Genomic DNA, 16,261 nt, shown 5'->3' with positions numbered 1-16,261 from the left:
TGTGTGTGTGTGTGTGTGTGTGTGTGTGTGTGTGTGTGTGTGTGTGTGTGTGTGTGTGTTTATTTTAATCACGGACTTCAGGTTTGCTTAGTGAGCAGAGGCTATGCAGACGCCTGCAGGCCGACACGGCCGGCTTTTGATAAGTTCTTTTATAGAGGCTTAGGATGAAAACTATCCTAATGCCACAATTCTGACAGGCGAGGCAGAGAACTGCCAGGATAACAACACGGAGTTCTTTTCCGCCAGAGTTCCCACTGAAAACACTGTCTGACCAGCTACCCGCAGCAGGGACGCTTCAATATCTGCATTTCTGTACAGAAAATGAGCATGCATGAGCCACTGGTATCATGGTGGCTGAAAGGCATCAAGCCTTAAAATCTCTGGTGTAGCTTAAATAAAAATACATCTCATATGAGGCCAGCTGGCCGACTAAACAATTAACTTTAAATCAAATAATGTGTGATGATGTGATGACACCAGTCTCTAGGAAGATTAAGAAGGCAACAGCTACAACAGCAAAGCTTCAGCACGGGTTCATATAACAGTAACCTTAGACAAACATGGCAGCTTCATGTGATGTGTAATGGAACCTCTGGAGGGGGCCTGCAGGAAGTACAACCCACCATTATGGTACACCATCAGTAATTCATTAGCCAGGTCCTGCTGCTTGTAGACTCATTATATGTAGACACAGCAGGGGATACAGTGGAAGAAATTGTGGGTCAATATCTATAAAAGCTAATGAGCTAAGCACGCTGGTAGACAAAATCTGTAAACAGGGGAGCAAATAATAAAGAACTGCAAATAGTAGCGACCGTTTCTTCCTTCCTCTTCAAGAAATCGCTCGGGCAAAAACTGGGGAAAAAAAAAAAGCGTTAATCCCTTTTGGAAGCTAGCAGAGCAGGATGTGGTAACTATCCTAACTGTGGGTAATTATGATACTGGTGGTTGTACAGCGAGGGTGTAAGGGCCTGTTGCAAAGTGATAACCAGAACGATGTCGAGCTGGGCTGCTGGCTCTCCCACAGACAGAGGGTTGCATATTTAGTATGGAAATCAGGCCTGGAAAATGCAATTATACTATACTTGAGGCAGGAAGTGAAAGCAGAGCAAAAGGAGCAGGGGGACATTAGAAGGCAGCGATGGGAAACATACGACGAGGAGATCAGATGCCTGCCCGTGTGGGTTTGATTAATAGATTTTTAGAGGCCACCAGTGGACAGCGAAGGTGAGACATCTCTCTCTGCTCATTCTAAATATCTTGATATCACTGAAAGTACAATAAAAACAAAGAAAATGTGACTGTCTACTTTTCTAAATAAGATCTCTGCTTATTTAATCTGTTTCTGGCTCCGTGACAACACCTACCACCTCTCTGCATTGCTACTGTATTCTCTCCCATTTATATCGCCTGAGTGAAAATTTGTTCCCTGAAGGCACGGCTAAATGCGACTGTCACTCTGCTTCACCTTCTCTGACATGCAGGACTGCCGACACTAAATTGAGCATTAGCAGGCTTTTGATGTGACGACAGGAGAGAGACGGCAAGCAGACAATAACACACACACACTCACTCACACAGGCAGCCAAAACTTCAGGGGTGACAGAGGAAAATGTACAAGGAAAAAAAAATTCACATGACATCAGTACAGTGTTGTAAGGGAGAAATCTGGGGTGTGTATCAGTTCCCTGATGGGGCAAAGTCTGCAGGGAAATAACTGATGGTGAGGCAAAGAGCACAAACACATATAAAGGCAGTATTCCCCTTTAGGGACGGCTGATTCGAGCAGACTGACAGCGGCGTGTGCCTTGTGGTGGCTGCAGGTTGCCTACTGTACATGCTGCTCTCAGCTCTAGTCAGTCGTCCTTGATGGATTAATTAGTCACACCACATGGTCAATACCATGCAGCTCAATACTAATTAGCAATAACAATTAAAAAAAAAAAGTGGCTTAAAGGCCATCCAGATGTCTGCATTGCAGCTGCAAAACAATCCATAAATGATTCTGATTTTGCTCACTTTCCTTCCTCCCACGATGAATCAGTTATCGATGCTAAAAACAATCGAAGGCTGTGCCAATTAACCAGGCTACAGATTCCCCATCAAAAAGGCTAACAGTGCCACTGTTTGCATTTCCTATCTAATTTGCGAGTCATCCAAAGGGCCAAAAGCACCCTCTCCTTTCCTCTCTCTCTCACTTTGTCATGCTCTCTCGCAGCAGAATCTAAATCACTGCGGATCTCAGCCACGCTGATTCTACCCTGACCCAGATACTCAGGTTCTTTCGTACTCAAATCTTTTTGTGGCCACAACCTTCCTTCGTGGTTTAATAGCTGCAGTGCAAAAAAAACAAATTTTTTTTTTAAAAAGCCTTTACTCCAGGACACTTAGGCAAAGTGCATTACTTTTAGTTGGCAACCCATCTACAACAGAAAGCCTTGACTGGAGTTCAGTGTGCAGTGTGATGCTGATAGGTAGCATCTGTGTCCCTGGAGAAAGAGACACTGAACAGCGTGAGCACTGTGACTTAGGATGACTTGGAAACTTTGAATTGCTGTAATCAGCTACTTCCAGAATGAACTTTAACTCGATTTTTTTTTCCTATCTCAAATATGACAAAGGACTCACTCAGTTTAAAACAGAAAATGTGAATAAACATTAAATATGTGTTTCCCTAACTACACCTCCTGCCGGAGCAGGGAATATTCGTGCATCATCTGGGCAAAAGGATAAAAATGAAATGGGAAAGGAGAAGTCTTAAAATCCTTCAACCTAAACACAGAGAAACCCCTGCTACAATCTCTGAAACACACACTTCACCCATGTAATTAACCATGGCTGCCATTTTGTGTCTCTGTCAAACATTAGCCAAATTATCACCCAAAGGAGAGCTGTGACATACTTCTTCAGCTACACAGCTGGAACATGATAGCATCAGAGGGCTCAATAGGTGAAATTAAACATAGGATCGGAATTTATGAGACTTCAGGGTGAGTTCCTTTTACCCTGAATTCTTAAACACATGCTAATCTTTCACACTTGCACCCCCCAAAAAGCCCTCATGTATGACTTTTGAAACCTTGGGTGTCTTTCAGCCTTCTGAACTGACAAAATATCTGAGTTTTACTGTATAGCTGCAAAAAAAATGTCTATTGGTTTCCTTGCTGCATGAAACATTTGTGCAGAAGTCTTCGCTGATTAGCAGTCAGACACAGACCACTACTCTTTCATATATGTACAAGAGTGTGTGTGTGTGTACGTACAGTTCCCCAAGAGAGGTTTTAGCAGAGCGTTACTTATTCACCCCTCTGGCTGAACTGATGGAGCTCTCTGGCTCAGATCGCCCTGCATGAAAGATGACATGAACGTGAACGACGCGCGAGCCAGTCTCGTACTTGTGCGAGCGCACGCGCTCTCACACAGACACCAGAGAAGCTGTTGCCTAACGGTGTGATTCAAACACGTTTACACCCACTGAGGTCGAGAGAGGCAGTGTGAATTCACGGCTGCAAAACTCACGGAGCGAATGTAGAACAACAAATCAGAAAAAAAAATGTTGAACACAGCCGCTAAGAGACACAACAGAGAGAAATCTCACCAGCTTGTGAACTGAAAGCTCTGAAAAGGCACAGATTGAGAACACGAATGCGCGCATGCACACACACACACACACACACACACACACACACACACACACACACACACACACACACACACACACACACAGTGCATCTTGCTATGTCCATTTTAATAATGTGGAGGGGGTGTTACATTTTCCACAGAGGCCAGACCACAAAATCAATACAGACACCAGACTTCAGGCACAGGCTATATCGCTGTAGCAGCACTGAACCTTCCAAATCACAACACGACTGTCATCTGTTATACACTGGGAGAAAAAAAAAAAAGCAAGCAAAAACTAAAAGAAGGGAGAACTGGACTAAATCCAATCTTTACAGAATGAAGATACAAACTAAAGCCAATGAGGTGAGAGCAGCACAGAGTGAGGAGGGGAAAGAAGGCCAAAGGTATTCACTGATGATCTGGTTGAAAATGGCACGCTACGTGCTGCACTTTGTCTGCAGAGCTCACGCATCACATGCCGCACAATGGGAGGCCAGATTCACATCAACATTCAAATATCCTCTAAATTACTCAGCAAATCTGCACACACAGTGCTCATGTGTATGAATGAGAGACTGCCTACATTAGAGACTGCATGCGTGCGTGCGTGCGTGTGTGTGTGTGTGTGTGTGTGTGTGTGTGTGTGTGTATGTACATCAGGGAGAAGGGGAGGTAGTGAGACAGACAACGAGGAAGTGGGAGGCTGCATCAATTAATAATAAACTTCTTGAAAGTGTTTGTATATATGCCAATTGCATGCATGTGCACAGCGGCGTGGGTATTGTTCCGTATGCATTCACATGCACGTATCAGACAAATCTTTAAAAACAGACCTGGGGGTCGATATCTTTGTGAGACATGGGCGCTCTCAAATTACCTCAGATTACTGCCGACTACTACCAATGCTGGGCTAATCGAAGGCAATTTGCATTTGGCTGATGGGCAATTTTAAAAGTGTCTCCCTGATGATGTTGGAGGCGAGGCAGGGTTTTTTTTTTCTCCCCCCGCAGAACATATGTTCACAAGAAAAAGAGAAGGAGGGAATGAAAGAGAAGGAAATGAGATCTGAGGGTTCAAGGAGACAGGTTTAAAATGAAAGGGAGGCAATACAGCATGAATTGAGAAGGGGAGGATTCAGATGAGAATGCAATGAGATGAGAAGGATGTGCCCCCCCACAAAAAAAAAAAAAAAAAAAAGAAAAAGAAAAAAAACCCCACTTGTGGTGGAGAAAGAGAAATGTACATTTCCAGGTGAGGCTTCGCTGTGGGAGCAGCACCTCTACAATCTGTAGTGGCAGAAACCTCAGAAATGGGACCAGCTCCAAATTGAGTGGCCTCATGTGGCCCTCATTACAAACCATAGGGAGCACAACACACACACACACACACAAATAGACAGAGAGAGAGAGAGATAAATAGAAAAAGAGAAAGCAGGAGCAGGGAAAATGAGCTTACGAGAAGAGAAAATATCCCAGGAATTGCATTGAGTTGAATTAATCACTGTGCTTACACCCTACAGCACCAGGAGCCAAAGTCAGGTGCTCATCAATGTGCTTGAAGAGACTCAGCCATTCACATATAAAGCTCTACGTGAATTTGTAACCGCAACAAGCAGAGCAGGGGATGAATAAAAAGAAAGGCATGCCTCAGAATAAGTCATCTATGGCTGCAGCTGAGATATGATGGCACGTAATCACTCAGAGTCAAACATTAGAAAATGGTTGTGTTTAGAATACTAGGGGAAAAGAACACTATTTGGCCACATTGTATATATTACTGTCCTTACAACGTTATTATGTTTTTATATATATATATATATATATATATATATATATGCTATAATAAATAGAATCTATTGCTTCAACATTGTGCTTTGCCAACTTGGTGTGGGTGTTGCACTCGCTGTTGCCGGCTTGTGAGGTTAAGTGTCTGGATTTACCGACACATTAACTGGAAAGATTGATCCTTCTTTTGGAGGACAACGACCTAAATGGTCGAGTCAATTTTCGCCACTGCAGAGCTCACTGGCTCTGTCTGAATCAATTTTGTAACCTTTCTGAAATCCAACAAAAAAGTGGGATGTTTGTGTGTGCGCAGCAGGACCTAATGCGACTCCCACCCCGGATTACTATTTGCGCCCGCGCACGCATGCTTACGGTGTCCACTCACCAGCTCGATGAGCTCCTGGTAGCACACCTGTCCTTCTTCATTGCTCTGGACGAGGGCTAACAACATGTCCAGCTTGGATGGGTCCAGCTGCAGCTCATGGTGCTCCACCAAACTGGTAAAGTTCTCCACTGCAATGAAACCGGTGTTCTCTGGGTCCAGCTGGAAAAAACAAACAAACAAAACAAAAACCTTGGAGTTAAAAACTGCAAGACAACCGCACTGCACTGCACTATTATATGCAGCCTTATTTTTTTAATAAGCAGAGATTAGGTGTCAGTCTGCCCTCTGGGAGAATGCATCAAGTAATAGACAGCTGGGATACACTAGTATATATAGACACAACAGATAGTCTCAATAAAGAAAAACCAGAGCTTCAGGGCTTACAGCAAAAGCTCAGATAGTGACACCAGATTTCATTAAGCTGATGCTTCTATGACGCCTTTAAAAGACCTGCTCCAAGAAAAAGACCACATTCAACCTCATGAAAGGAGCAAGTCCACTGACATCAAAGGGTTTGGTTGTTGCTGATGTTGGGAGCAGCAACAGGAGACTGGGCGAGTATGTCATTCTAGGTTTCCTAAAAAGAAAAAAAAGAAAAAAAAAAAAAAAAAAGCAATCCCACAGCACTAAATGAGTCTGACTTTTCAGTCTTTGTTCCTGCGTGGATGCTTCATTTGACTGCATGAGTCTGTTTTTGGCCACATTTGCGGCTCTCAGTCAGTGTGGTTTTTATAATCACCGCTCACAAAGACCCACAGCCCCGTGGGTTATTACTGCTGATGCCTGTATGCCAGAGCTGCTCCTTGTAATTGATTTAAGCAGTAGAATGTCATAAAATCGTCCGAGTGCATTTGTTTGAAATAGCACCAGGTTAAAAATGGCTTGTAAAGTATAGGGTGTGTGTCGACGCTTGGTTTATGTAATGTGGTGTGTATGTAATTTTTCTTTTTTTTTTGAGGGGGGGGGGGGCAGCTTTGCATCATACACACCACTACTTCATTTTCTTCTCTACTTTCTCTTCTTGAATGCAATTCAATTGCTCTCCAATGGAGCGTTAATTTCTCATGCCTGCTCTCCTTAGTGCATCTGTGTTTGTGAAACTGTGCCTGAGGAAAAACTGAAGCAGTACAAAGAGACCGCATGGGAAGAGTCCTTGCTGCTTCTCATTTTACTGTTTCCTGAATGCTAACAGTGTCTTTTTAGGTTTTGGAGAGTAAACCAACGGCCTCTTGTCGCCCCAGGGATGAAGTGAGCTTTCAGATGTTGCGTCAGGGTGTAGTCAGTCATGCTGGATCACCGATGCCCATGTCATAAGTCCATGAGAAGAATCTCATCTAAAGGAGCCTTAGTCTGGACGTGATCTGCGCTGACACCGTGTCTGTCTCTACTGCAGGAGACTCAAAGCTAAAGGCTTTACTGCTCAACGAAGGAGCAAAAAGATAAATTAGGTAATGCATTGGTGTGAGTGGAGCGAGTCTCAGCTTTTTCACTCCCTGGACACTGTGCTTAGTCACCTGGGAGAGCGCAGTGAAAGCAGGAACTTATGAGTAAGTTTTAATGGTGCTTTAATTAGAATGAGTGTCTACTCACTCCTAGGTGATGTAGTGAAGGAATATTATTAATTATGATACTCTTACTAAATAACTCTCACCTCCAGAAAAACAAACAAACAAAAAAAACTCTCAAAAAAGCTTTTGTACTCACATAACCACACTGTCTTCAAAATGTTTGACTGAGGACTGTTTACACATCACAGCCATAGAACATCTCCTCCTTGGTCTTGCATCATCTTGCAGTCTCAACACACAGCATCTTGATTGCCCAATGTGATAGCCAGCACTCTCGTGGCAGCCTGAATTGCACATAATACCAAATTTGTAGACAAAAATGAACCAAAATGGGAACGGCACGGGCCCATGTCTATTTTTAGCTAATCTCCTTAACTTTGTGTTCCATGGATATTTGTTAAAACACGGCCCCGTTCTTCCCTTGAGGAGCGTAGCAGTGCAGATATACTCGGTGTCTGTGATGTGTAGCGTACCAAGATCATATGTGGGGGTACAGAGGGGAAGAAAAATGACTGCAAGGAGGCAAGAGGTGAAAAACGGAAGAGGTACGTGGGTGGTTGGTGGGTTGACGAAATGAAAGAAATGGAAAATGACAAGATTAAAGTTGAAGGACGAGAAGGTATGAAACAAGAGGAGAGAAGAACAAGAGAGCGCCAGAGAGGAGACGGGAATGAAACTAAGATGCACAAAGAATAAAAAACACTGTCTCTGTACGTCAGGCTAACCCAGCGGTCTGGCAGCGAGTCCTCTACTTCTCTTTCCTATAAGAGGGCTGTGACACACTCCAGTGCTCTGCATCCTCTTGCCACAGAGAAGAGATAGATCAGATTCTAATGTGCTCCCGGCTCAGCCCGGGCTGACAGGGGGAACAGAGAGCCACACTGGGGACGTCTGATTACTGTCAGCCTCCATATGTCAGCACATCACTACCCTACACATGCAGCAGAAGCACAGACACAGGGGCCTGCTTTATATGGCCATGCACATTTACACCAAGTGTTTACACTGAGCTGTCATACTGCACAGATACTTTCCCGTCATTGTATGACCTTATTCAGGAAGAACGTTGCTGGGGGGAGACTGTCTGCAGAGGATACAGGAAGGTGGTGGATTGGATCTTGTAGCCAATTAGGGTTATCAATTACCAAGATGAGGCACACTGAGATAAATGAGTGTTGGCAAGTAGGGCCTGATTTCCCCCCCCCCCCCCCCCCCCACCCCCCCCCACCCCCCCCCACACACACACACACTCCCCCTTCTCCTCCTCGGACAGGCTGTTGACGTACATGAACAGAGGAGCAGGGCAGAGAAACAGAGGGAAGAAAGGGTTGGAAGAATGAGGGAAAAGCACTGAGAAGGAAGCAGTTATTGAAGCGATCCAACACTGGCGAGGGCGACACTTTGACAAGCTGCATGCGTTTCCATGGTTACTAGTCGCCTGTGTGTCATCCCTTTCTTGCATTTACCCCCACCAACATATTGGCATTCGAGAGGCAACGGAAAGACACAATGGGGCGGGAGGGGCGGCTATAAAACGGGGACAGATACAGATCCCTGAGATGGCAGGAAAGAAAATAAAATGAAGACGGATAGAAAGAGACCAACGAGATAAGAATGAGGCGGTGCTAAGGATGAACTCTGGGTGTAAAGGGAGGCGGGGTGGGAAATTATGATAGTGTCAAGGCAGACAGATCAACCAAGCTGGGTTCCCTTAAGAGCAAGTGTGAGGAGGTGGACAAGACACAGGATAAAAATGTAGAAAGCGGGTAGAAAGAAGAATGCGGACTGCAGGGGAATGATCTCAGTGTTAACCCATGGGACCTCTATTACCTTCGGCACAGCGACTCTGACTGACCCTCGCCAAAGACTGATTTATCTGTCAGTTCCACAGGAACCCGAGGGCAAAGCCTCAAGCCCAGGGACAAACCACAAACCCCAGCTGTGATCCAGATGCAGACAGTATGGCTGAAACACAGCCAGTTCTGCACGGTTCAGCTGCAACACTGAAACCACTGATAGATGACATGAATAAACATTGCTTATTTTGTTACAGTTTGCCATTTTCCTGGGAAAACCTTGGGACCGAGCATTCATTTGGACGTTACGTTGACACGTTCCACTCACATGCATCTGTGGGATGCACTGGAGCAAGCCTGATCAGCGGATTCGCTACTAATGTCCCAGTGTCAGACACCAAAGGACACCCCCAGAGGTTCTGTGCCTATGCCCCAACCGGGTTGTTTGGGTGTTACAAGAGGGACAAACACAATATTAGGCAGGTGGCTTAATTGATGTGGCTGAAAAAAACACTACAAGGTCATTTAAGAGCATAGACAGCCCAAAATCTGAGGTCGTCCATGTTACCTAATACACACCCCTGTTTTAATTAACACATGCTCAGACATATTCAAATTAAAGTATTTTGGCTGAATGGATGCCCACAGTGATAAAAACCTTATCTTTGAACCTCCTAATTAACAAACCCCTTTTCATTATATTAATTATCTAAGATGACTTCTATAAACACATTTTAAGACTGATTTCAAAGACTGTTTATAAAAGATGAATACCACTTCTCTGTTTTCAAAAGGAGGCTGGTTTTATAAAAGTCTAAGAGAAAATGACCCCTTGCTCCCTCATCTGTGACCTCGGAAAACACTTTCCCGATGAGTTTGTTGTCTCAGTCGCTAGTTTCAAGCGTTACTGAATACAGCATGATCTTTTTTTTTGTGTAAATTATGGTCCTCAGAATCCAAAAGGAGGATAAAACACATGCTTTGAGGAGTCACTTTCTTCTGTACAGATCTGAGCAAATTGGTTTGAGTCTACCCCGCACTAATCATGTTTGTAGTTGCACAAGTGGGACTTAAGCAACCACTGGCCTTGTCGTTACGTCCATCTTTGTACTACTACTTGTAGCTACTATGCAGGCTATGCATAGTAGCTACAAGTAGTAAATGAATGGTTGTTTAATGAATAGTATTTACTCCCTGGAAGACAGTGGTTTCAGTGACTCCTCAAAACACAAATGTAGCACCGCTGCTGGTGTGGTTCCTTGGCACAGTCTCAGTAACACAGTACTAACCCTGTGGCACCGAGCCAAAAAAAAAAAAGACAGTCTACTCTGGTGTCTGTGAACAAGAGCACCAATGCACTGTTGTGGCATTTACAGGGCAGAGCGTGGCATCAGATAAAAAAACCCTTTGAATTGCCTCCGCTGCCCTCAGGACACACTGGTGTTCACCAACAACTGGGCCACTGACTCTAATTATCACAATGCATGTTCGGCTGTGCTATTAATATCAGCATGTTTTAAACTTTGCCACTGTGGCACTGCGACGCGACAGCCCTAAGATCTAAATCACTCCGCGGACACTACAGAACAGAGACATCCAAGGTGATGCAAACGGTCATCTAACTCCACTTTACTGCGTTCAAATGCAATTCAAATACAGCTTATCTATGTGGTACATAACAGACTCGCTGTTTCTATGTGACATGAATATGTCAGAAAAGCATTCAGAACCCCAAGTCCTTATGGGTGAGATATAAATATGATTAGATCTGAATGGTGCAAGTGATAACATACTTTAGTAGCTGAATGCTGCCAACCATCAAGTTACCTTATCAGTGGCCCTAGAATAGAAAGGGTACCATAAGCATGTGTGTATGTGAGAGGCTGCACAGGCCAGAAATAGCCCACGCTCAGCACTACAACCTCCTGCAGACAAAGACTAATAAACTCATGTTGCTACTGTTGTGCTCTCTTCCTCTCCCCCTGCAGCATTTTCATGTGGTTCAGTCTGACAGGCCCGCAACAACCCCTCTCCTTCAGACCTGCAGTTCTCACATATGCAAAAGATGTCCCATCCCGTCCCGTCCCGTAGTGATTTTGGAACACTTCACTGAAACCCCCAAATCGTTAAAGTCTAGAGCCTTTAATGACTAAAAGATGTTCAATTAGAGGATATACCAGGCCAAGTCTGCCTCAGTTTCCCAGTGGCAGTGAAATGGATCTGCCTCTTGACTTGACTGTCTGATAAAGACATCACAGTAAAAAAAAAAAAAAAAAAAAAAAAAAAAATAGCAGGCAAATGATACCCAAATCTATTTTTTAAAAGTGCAAGATGGCAGATTCAGAATGAAAGACAATGGAAAAACTAAGAGGCGACAGTGACTGCACGTTCATCTCCCTTTACATCTGACTACAGTTAAAATGCCCTTGAGAAATGCACTTGATCTCCAGGTGCACTTGCAGATTTGCTTAGAAGCTGGTGGGATATTGCTGTTGTTGTGGAAAAGCCTCCAGTGAATGTGACAAGAGAAATCTGGAGGGCAGAGCTGCATCAACATGAGGCAAAACATTTTCCTGGATAAAGACGGTGGAGAGGAAAGTGCTTAATGTTTAGGCAGGCAGAAGGCTTTGTTTAGAAAAAACAAGCTTTCCTGCTCTCTGTCCAAAAGCTGTTGGCAGATTTCACCTCATTTTAGTTGACCTTTTAGTAGATCTTTTCCAAATCAAAGGCCGCCGCATGCAGTCCCAAAGGTGGAGAAAGCCCGTCGTCAGCCAGTGTGAATGATTTGGTCTAGACCTGAGCTGAACAGAACTGCATCCTGCTCAGCTGTGGCCTTGCAAACTGCCTATATGCAAATACTGGCTCAGGCAAAAACATAAACCCCACAATCAATGAAACAAGTAGTAATTTACAGTGTGGAAATATTGGCTTTATCCCCAGCCTGAGGACCTGTTACACTGAAAATGGATATTGACATAGATTAGTCAGCTTCACGCTGAAAAGTATCTATGAAGGAATATGAATTGTGGCGGCATCATTAAAGCAGCTAATGTTGAAGCGCTTATACAGTGCATAACTCATCAGAGCCACCACAGAGCATCTTCTCACATAACCTGCACAGGCCTCCTCCACACACACGTTCATAAAAATGCAGCTGTGCACACAATCGCAGACACACACGTCCTAAATTCAGTACAAATTCTGCGTGTGTGTGTGTGTGTGTCTGTGAGTCATTTACTGTATAAGCACTTTAATGTAAACGTGTTTGCAGTCCCTTGAGTCTGTTAATCAATGTGTTGCAGATGAGCCACTCGTGACCCCCCCGACCCTGCAGCATGCAATCGATTTCTTCCTCTTGGACAAAATGATTGTCCATCCCATCTGGCAATCAGCGCAAAACCCCAGCGGGGCCAGGTTATCATTAAAAATGGGAGATGTGCGAGTTCAATAACAAGCATCAAAACACAGCTGAACTTTTGTCTTCATGACGCACAACCCAAATGCGTTGAAGCTGCCTTTTAAACTAATTTTGGTTTTGATAAATTCGGAGATGGCAGACCAAAGATAAATGTGACTGAAGGGTAAACATGGCAGCTTGGCTTGAGGACAGATGTCAAGAGGCACATTTTTCACTGGGCTAAATATAGTCACCAACCCTGTGTTTCAACTTGGCAAGAATCTCCAACACGGCTGGGAAAAGAAAAAAAAAAAAAAAGATGGAAAAGTTTAAAACCAGACGCTGTTATTTGGCCTTAAAGGAAAAACTATAACCTGAGCTTCAGAGGAATTTTTGGCCCTCAGAAATAAAATGTTAAATAATTCTGCAAACTTATGACCCTCGGGTGTTAATAGTCGGTGTGTGGCAAGTGCAACAACACAATCTAAACTGCAGGAAAAACAAGCACACACACACACACACACACACACACACACACACACACGCACGCACGCACAGGCACGCATGCACATAAACATACACACATCCATACATAGACAGCACAATTGCTGCAGCAGTTATAATTGACCAGTAGACTGAAATTCATTCTTCGTTTGGAGAACACAGTGATCTGTCTATCTAAACATCCACTGAGTATATCCATCCATTTTCACACACATCTCCTTCATAATTCCTTCTATAGACCATGACATGATGCTCTCCCTCCTGCTGTGGCTCAAGATCTGACCTCACATTCTCGGGGGCCAACATCGCTCCAAGATGCTTTCATTTTGCCCATGCACACAGTCCCTTTTTATCAATCCCAACATCGGTTCTCACCACAGCCTCCATGTCTCAGTCCCTGGGTAGACGGTGAGGTGGCCAGGATCCTGTAACCATAGAAACCTCTGCCGCTGCCTCCTTGCTTACCTGCTCTTGTATGAGCTGAAACAGGGAGCTTCTATCCATATACTGGCCAGGGAGGTGAGAGGAACTGCCGAGGACAAGGGCATAGGGAGGAGCAAGAGAGGAATGGTGGTCTGGTTGGTAAGGATGGGAGAAGGTGGAGGGGGATACGGTTAGGTAGCCGCTGGTGCCTAAATAGTAGCGTCAGGCCGTTTTGTTACTGCCGTGTCCCCCCCCCCTCCCGCTGTTAATGGTCCCTGGTTTTTCTCTCTTGTGGCGTCGCCGGGGTGATAACCGGTGCTGAGTGCACGTTGGTGGTGCAAACGGGCCGTGACTCTGCTCTGTGTCAGTACAGCGTGGCGCGGTGGTAAACCCAGCTTCAGCAGACGGCGGGCAGGCAGGCACGCAGGCAAGGCAAATCCAGCAGCTCTCATTCACTCTCCTCCTCCTTCTTGCTCTCCTCTATCCCATTGCACTGACTGCTACTTCCCTCTCTCTCTCCCATCTCTCTCCTCATACACACACTGCACCGCCTGCATACCAATGAGGCAGAGGAGGGAGGCGGCCTCTCGCTTCCAATTGCAGGAGGGGAAGGAGTGGCCAGGGGCTGCGGCTCCTCTCCTCACTACAAGTAAGGCGTCTCAGAGAGGGAGGAGAGGATGGGTTCCACTGCGGCTTTGCGCTTACTACTGCTACAGACACCCCCCACCCACACACACACACACACACACACACACACACACACAAACACACCAAGCATGTCTGGTCTGTTACTGACATTCATACACACAAACCCACACAGTGTAAACAAGACAAAAGCTACTAAGACATAGACGTATGGTAAAATACTATCCATGTTACGTCTGTTAATTTTAGTAACACAGAAGATGTGTTGGATAAGGGACCAAAAACAGTGATATGGATACGACTGTCAGTCCCTGATCAAAACTCTGCAACCCTTAATATCTTTGTTCTAATTTTAAGCGCTGGCACATTAGCATGCTGTAAGGACTGTTACAATGATCAAACGGACTCCCACCTCCAACACACAAACGTGAAATTGAATCAGACACTTTGGATGGCTCACTGATCCTCCCACTGGGCTCAGATGAATGCCACAACAACAATAACACAAATCCAGAATCCTCAATACAACAGTTCATTAAGTGACATCAGAACAAAGGTTCAATCTATAATAATTTGATGGGTAATACAGGGACCGCACGCAGGGAACAGAACATAAAAAAATGGTGGCGGGTGAAGTTGTTAGCGCTCAGGTGGGCGTCTTTTCTTCAGATCATTTAGAAGGTGTTTTCTTTCTGCACCAATTGGCAGTGAACCCTCCTCCTCAGGACAATGGTGACAATAACAATAAGGGGAAGGTAGCAGCAAGGGGACGTAAATCTCAGTTTATTTAAAAAAAAAAAAAAAAAGCCCAGCAGTGTTAAATGCTCTACAGTGGAGTATACTGACAAGGTGGTGACCTAGGGACCACTTCAGCTAACAGATAATGGGTGAAGCGGGGATGTTTCATGTCATCTGCAGTGTTTCCTGCAGGATTTACCATCAGCAGTGTAACTCACGGTGCCTCTACCTGCTTAAAAATTATGATTGCACCACGTGTTTGGCGCTTCCTCTTTCTACAGACAGAGAGCAGTTTATAAGTTCTCTTCAATGTGAGAAAATAATATATATATCATTATAGGGCAATATTGTCTTGTGCGTTATTGGGTCAGATGGAAGCCATAAAGCCATAAGTAACTGCAGTATTTATTCTAATGGATTTGGCCTGAGTTCCTGTCAATATGGCAGAGCTCCCAGATTTTCCCTTTGTCACCTCCCATTATGCCAGTCTGACACACTCCTGTTTGAACAAAACCTTAATAATGACCCACCAAGTCTACGGAAATGACAGGATTCCATTTTTTTTCCCTGCGTGGAAAGACTGAAGTCACGCCATGAAGTTCTTTGTTCAACTACTAATCAGTGCTAAGAATTAATTTGCCTCCAATACTCTGTAGTTGTGAGCATGAATAAGACCAATCTAATTACGAGGTCACTGCTGGAGGATCTGCAAACTGCAATAAGTGAGACAGACTGAAAGAGCAGCCAAAATGAACCTGAATTCAACTGTTGCCTTGGTAACCTCAAAGGACTTCCACCAAACAATAACAGACAAGTTTTTAAAAAATCCAGTGCAATAAAAAGAAGAAAGAAAAAAAAAAAGCAGAAAACCCTCTGAAGAAAAATACCCAGACTTCAGAAAACTGAACACAGGCGTGAAGTTAATGTAATCTACAAAAGCTTTCCTATCATAAACTCTAATATAAAATACATACCGCACTATTCAATCACACTATATCAAGTCAAACGGCCTTGATGGAACAAAACGGCACTTGATTCAAGTAAACAGCATTTTCAATCGTGTAAATAAGACACGACAAGGCTCACAGTAACACCAAAGGTCAAACCGGCATCATTGTTTCCATTACACTGCCACCAAGTGACATTAGACAACCGACAGAAAGCATCGTCTCCGACTGCCTGAAGCATCCCCAACTGAATGAGCTCGACTAAACCCTTCACCTCTGCTGGATGGATGCAGACGGCAGGACGAGCCCAAGACGGCCCTGCTCCTTTTTAACTAGCCCTGAGAGCTGCAGACAAAACATTGGTCGAGCCTCTGCGTGAGAATGGGGAGAGAATAACAAGGCCTTTCAGGGAAGGTAGAAATGCACATTAATTAGACTGCCAGTCTGCAC

The 16,261-nt window shown here is 44.5% G+C and overlaps 1 protein-coding gene across 3 annotated transcripts in view; it reads right to left on the bottom strand.

The window, feature by feature from the left end:
• The window catches only part of rhbdl1 (rhomboid, veinlet-like 1 (Drosophila)), a 46,073-nt gene extending 32,004 nt beyond the window's left edge, over window positions 1-14,069 (bottom strand). The window contains exons 1-2 of one of the 3 annotated variants that reach the window (XM_030754320.1): window positions 13,524-14,069; window positions 5,794-5,952 (exon numbers count right to left, since the gene is read on the bottom strand). In XM_030754320.1, the coding sequence (XP_030610180.1) occupies window positions 5,794-5,952; window positions 13,524-13,562 (198 nt within the window). In that variant the 5' untranslated portion in view covers window positions 13,563-14,069. Of the gene's footprint in view, window positions 1-5,793; window positions 5,953-13,433 lie in introns of all 3 variants that reach the window. The other 2 variants (XM_030754322.1, XM_030754321.1) reach the window with 2 other exon arrangements.
• Window positions 14,070-16,261: the final 2,192 nt, after the last annotated feature.

The sequence above is a fragment of the Archocentrus centrarchus genome, chromosome 19, assembly GCF_007364275.1.
Source record: "Archocentrus centrarchus isolate MPI-CPG fArcCen1 chromosome 19, fArcCen1, whole genome shotgun sequence".
Classification (NCBI taxonomy): domain Eukaryota; kingdom Metazoa; phylum Chordata; class Actinopteri; order Cichliformes; family Cichlidae; genus Archocentrus; species Archocentrus centrarchus.
Note: the sequence above shows the minus strand (reverse complement) of the source record. Positions and strands in the feature narration are given on the sequence as shown.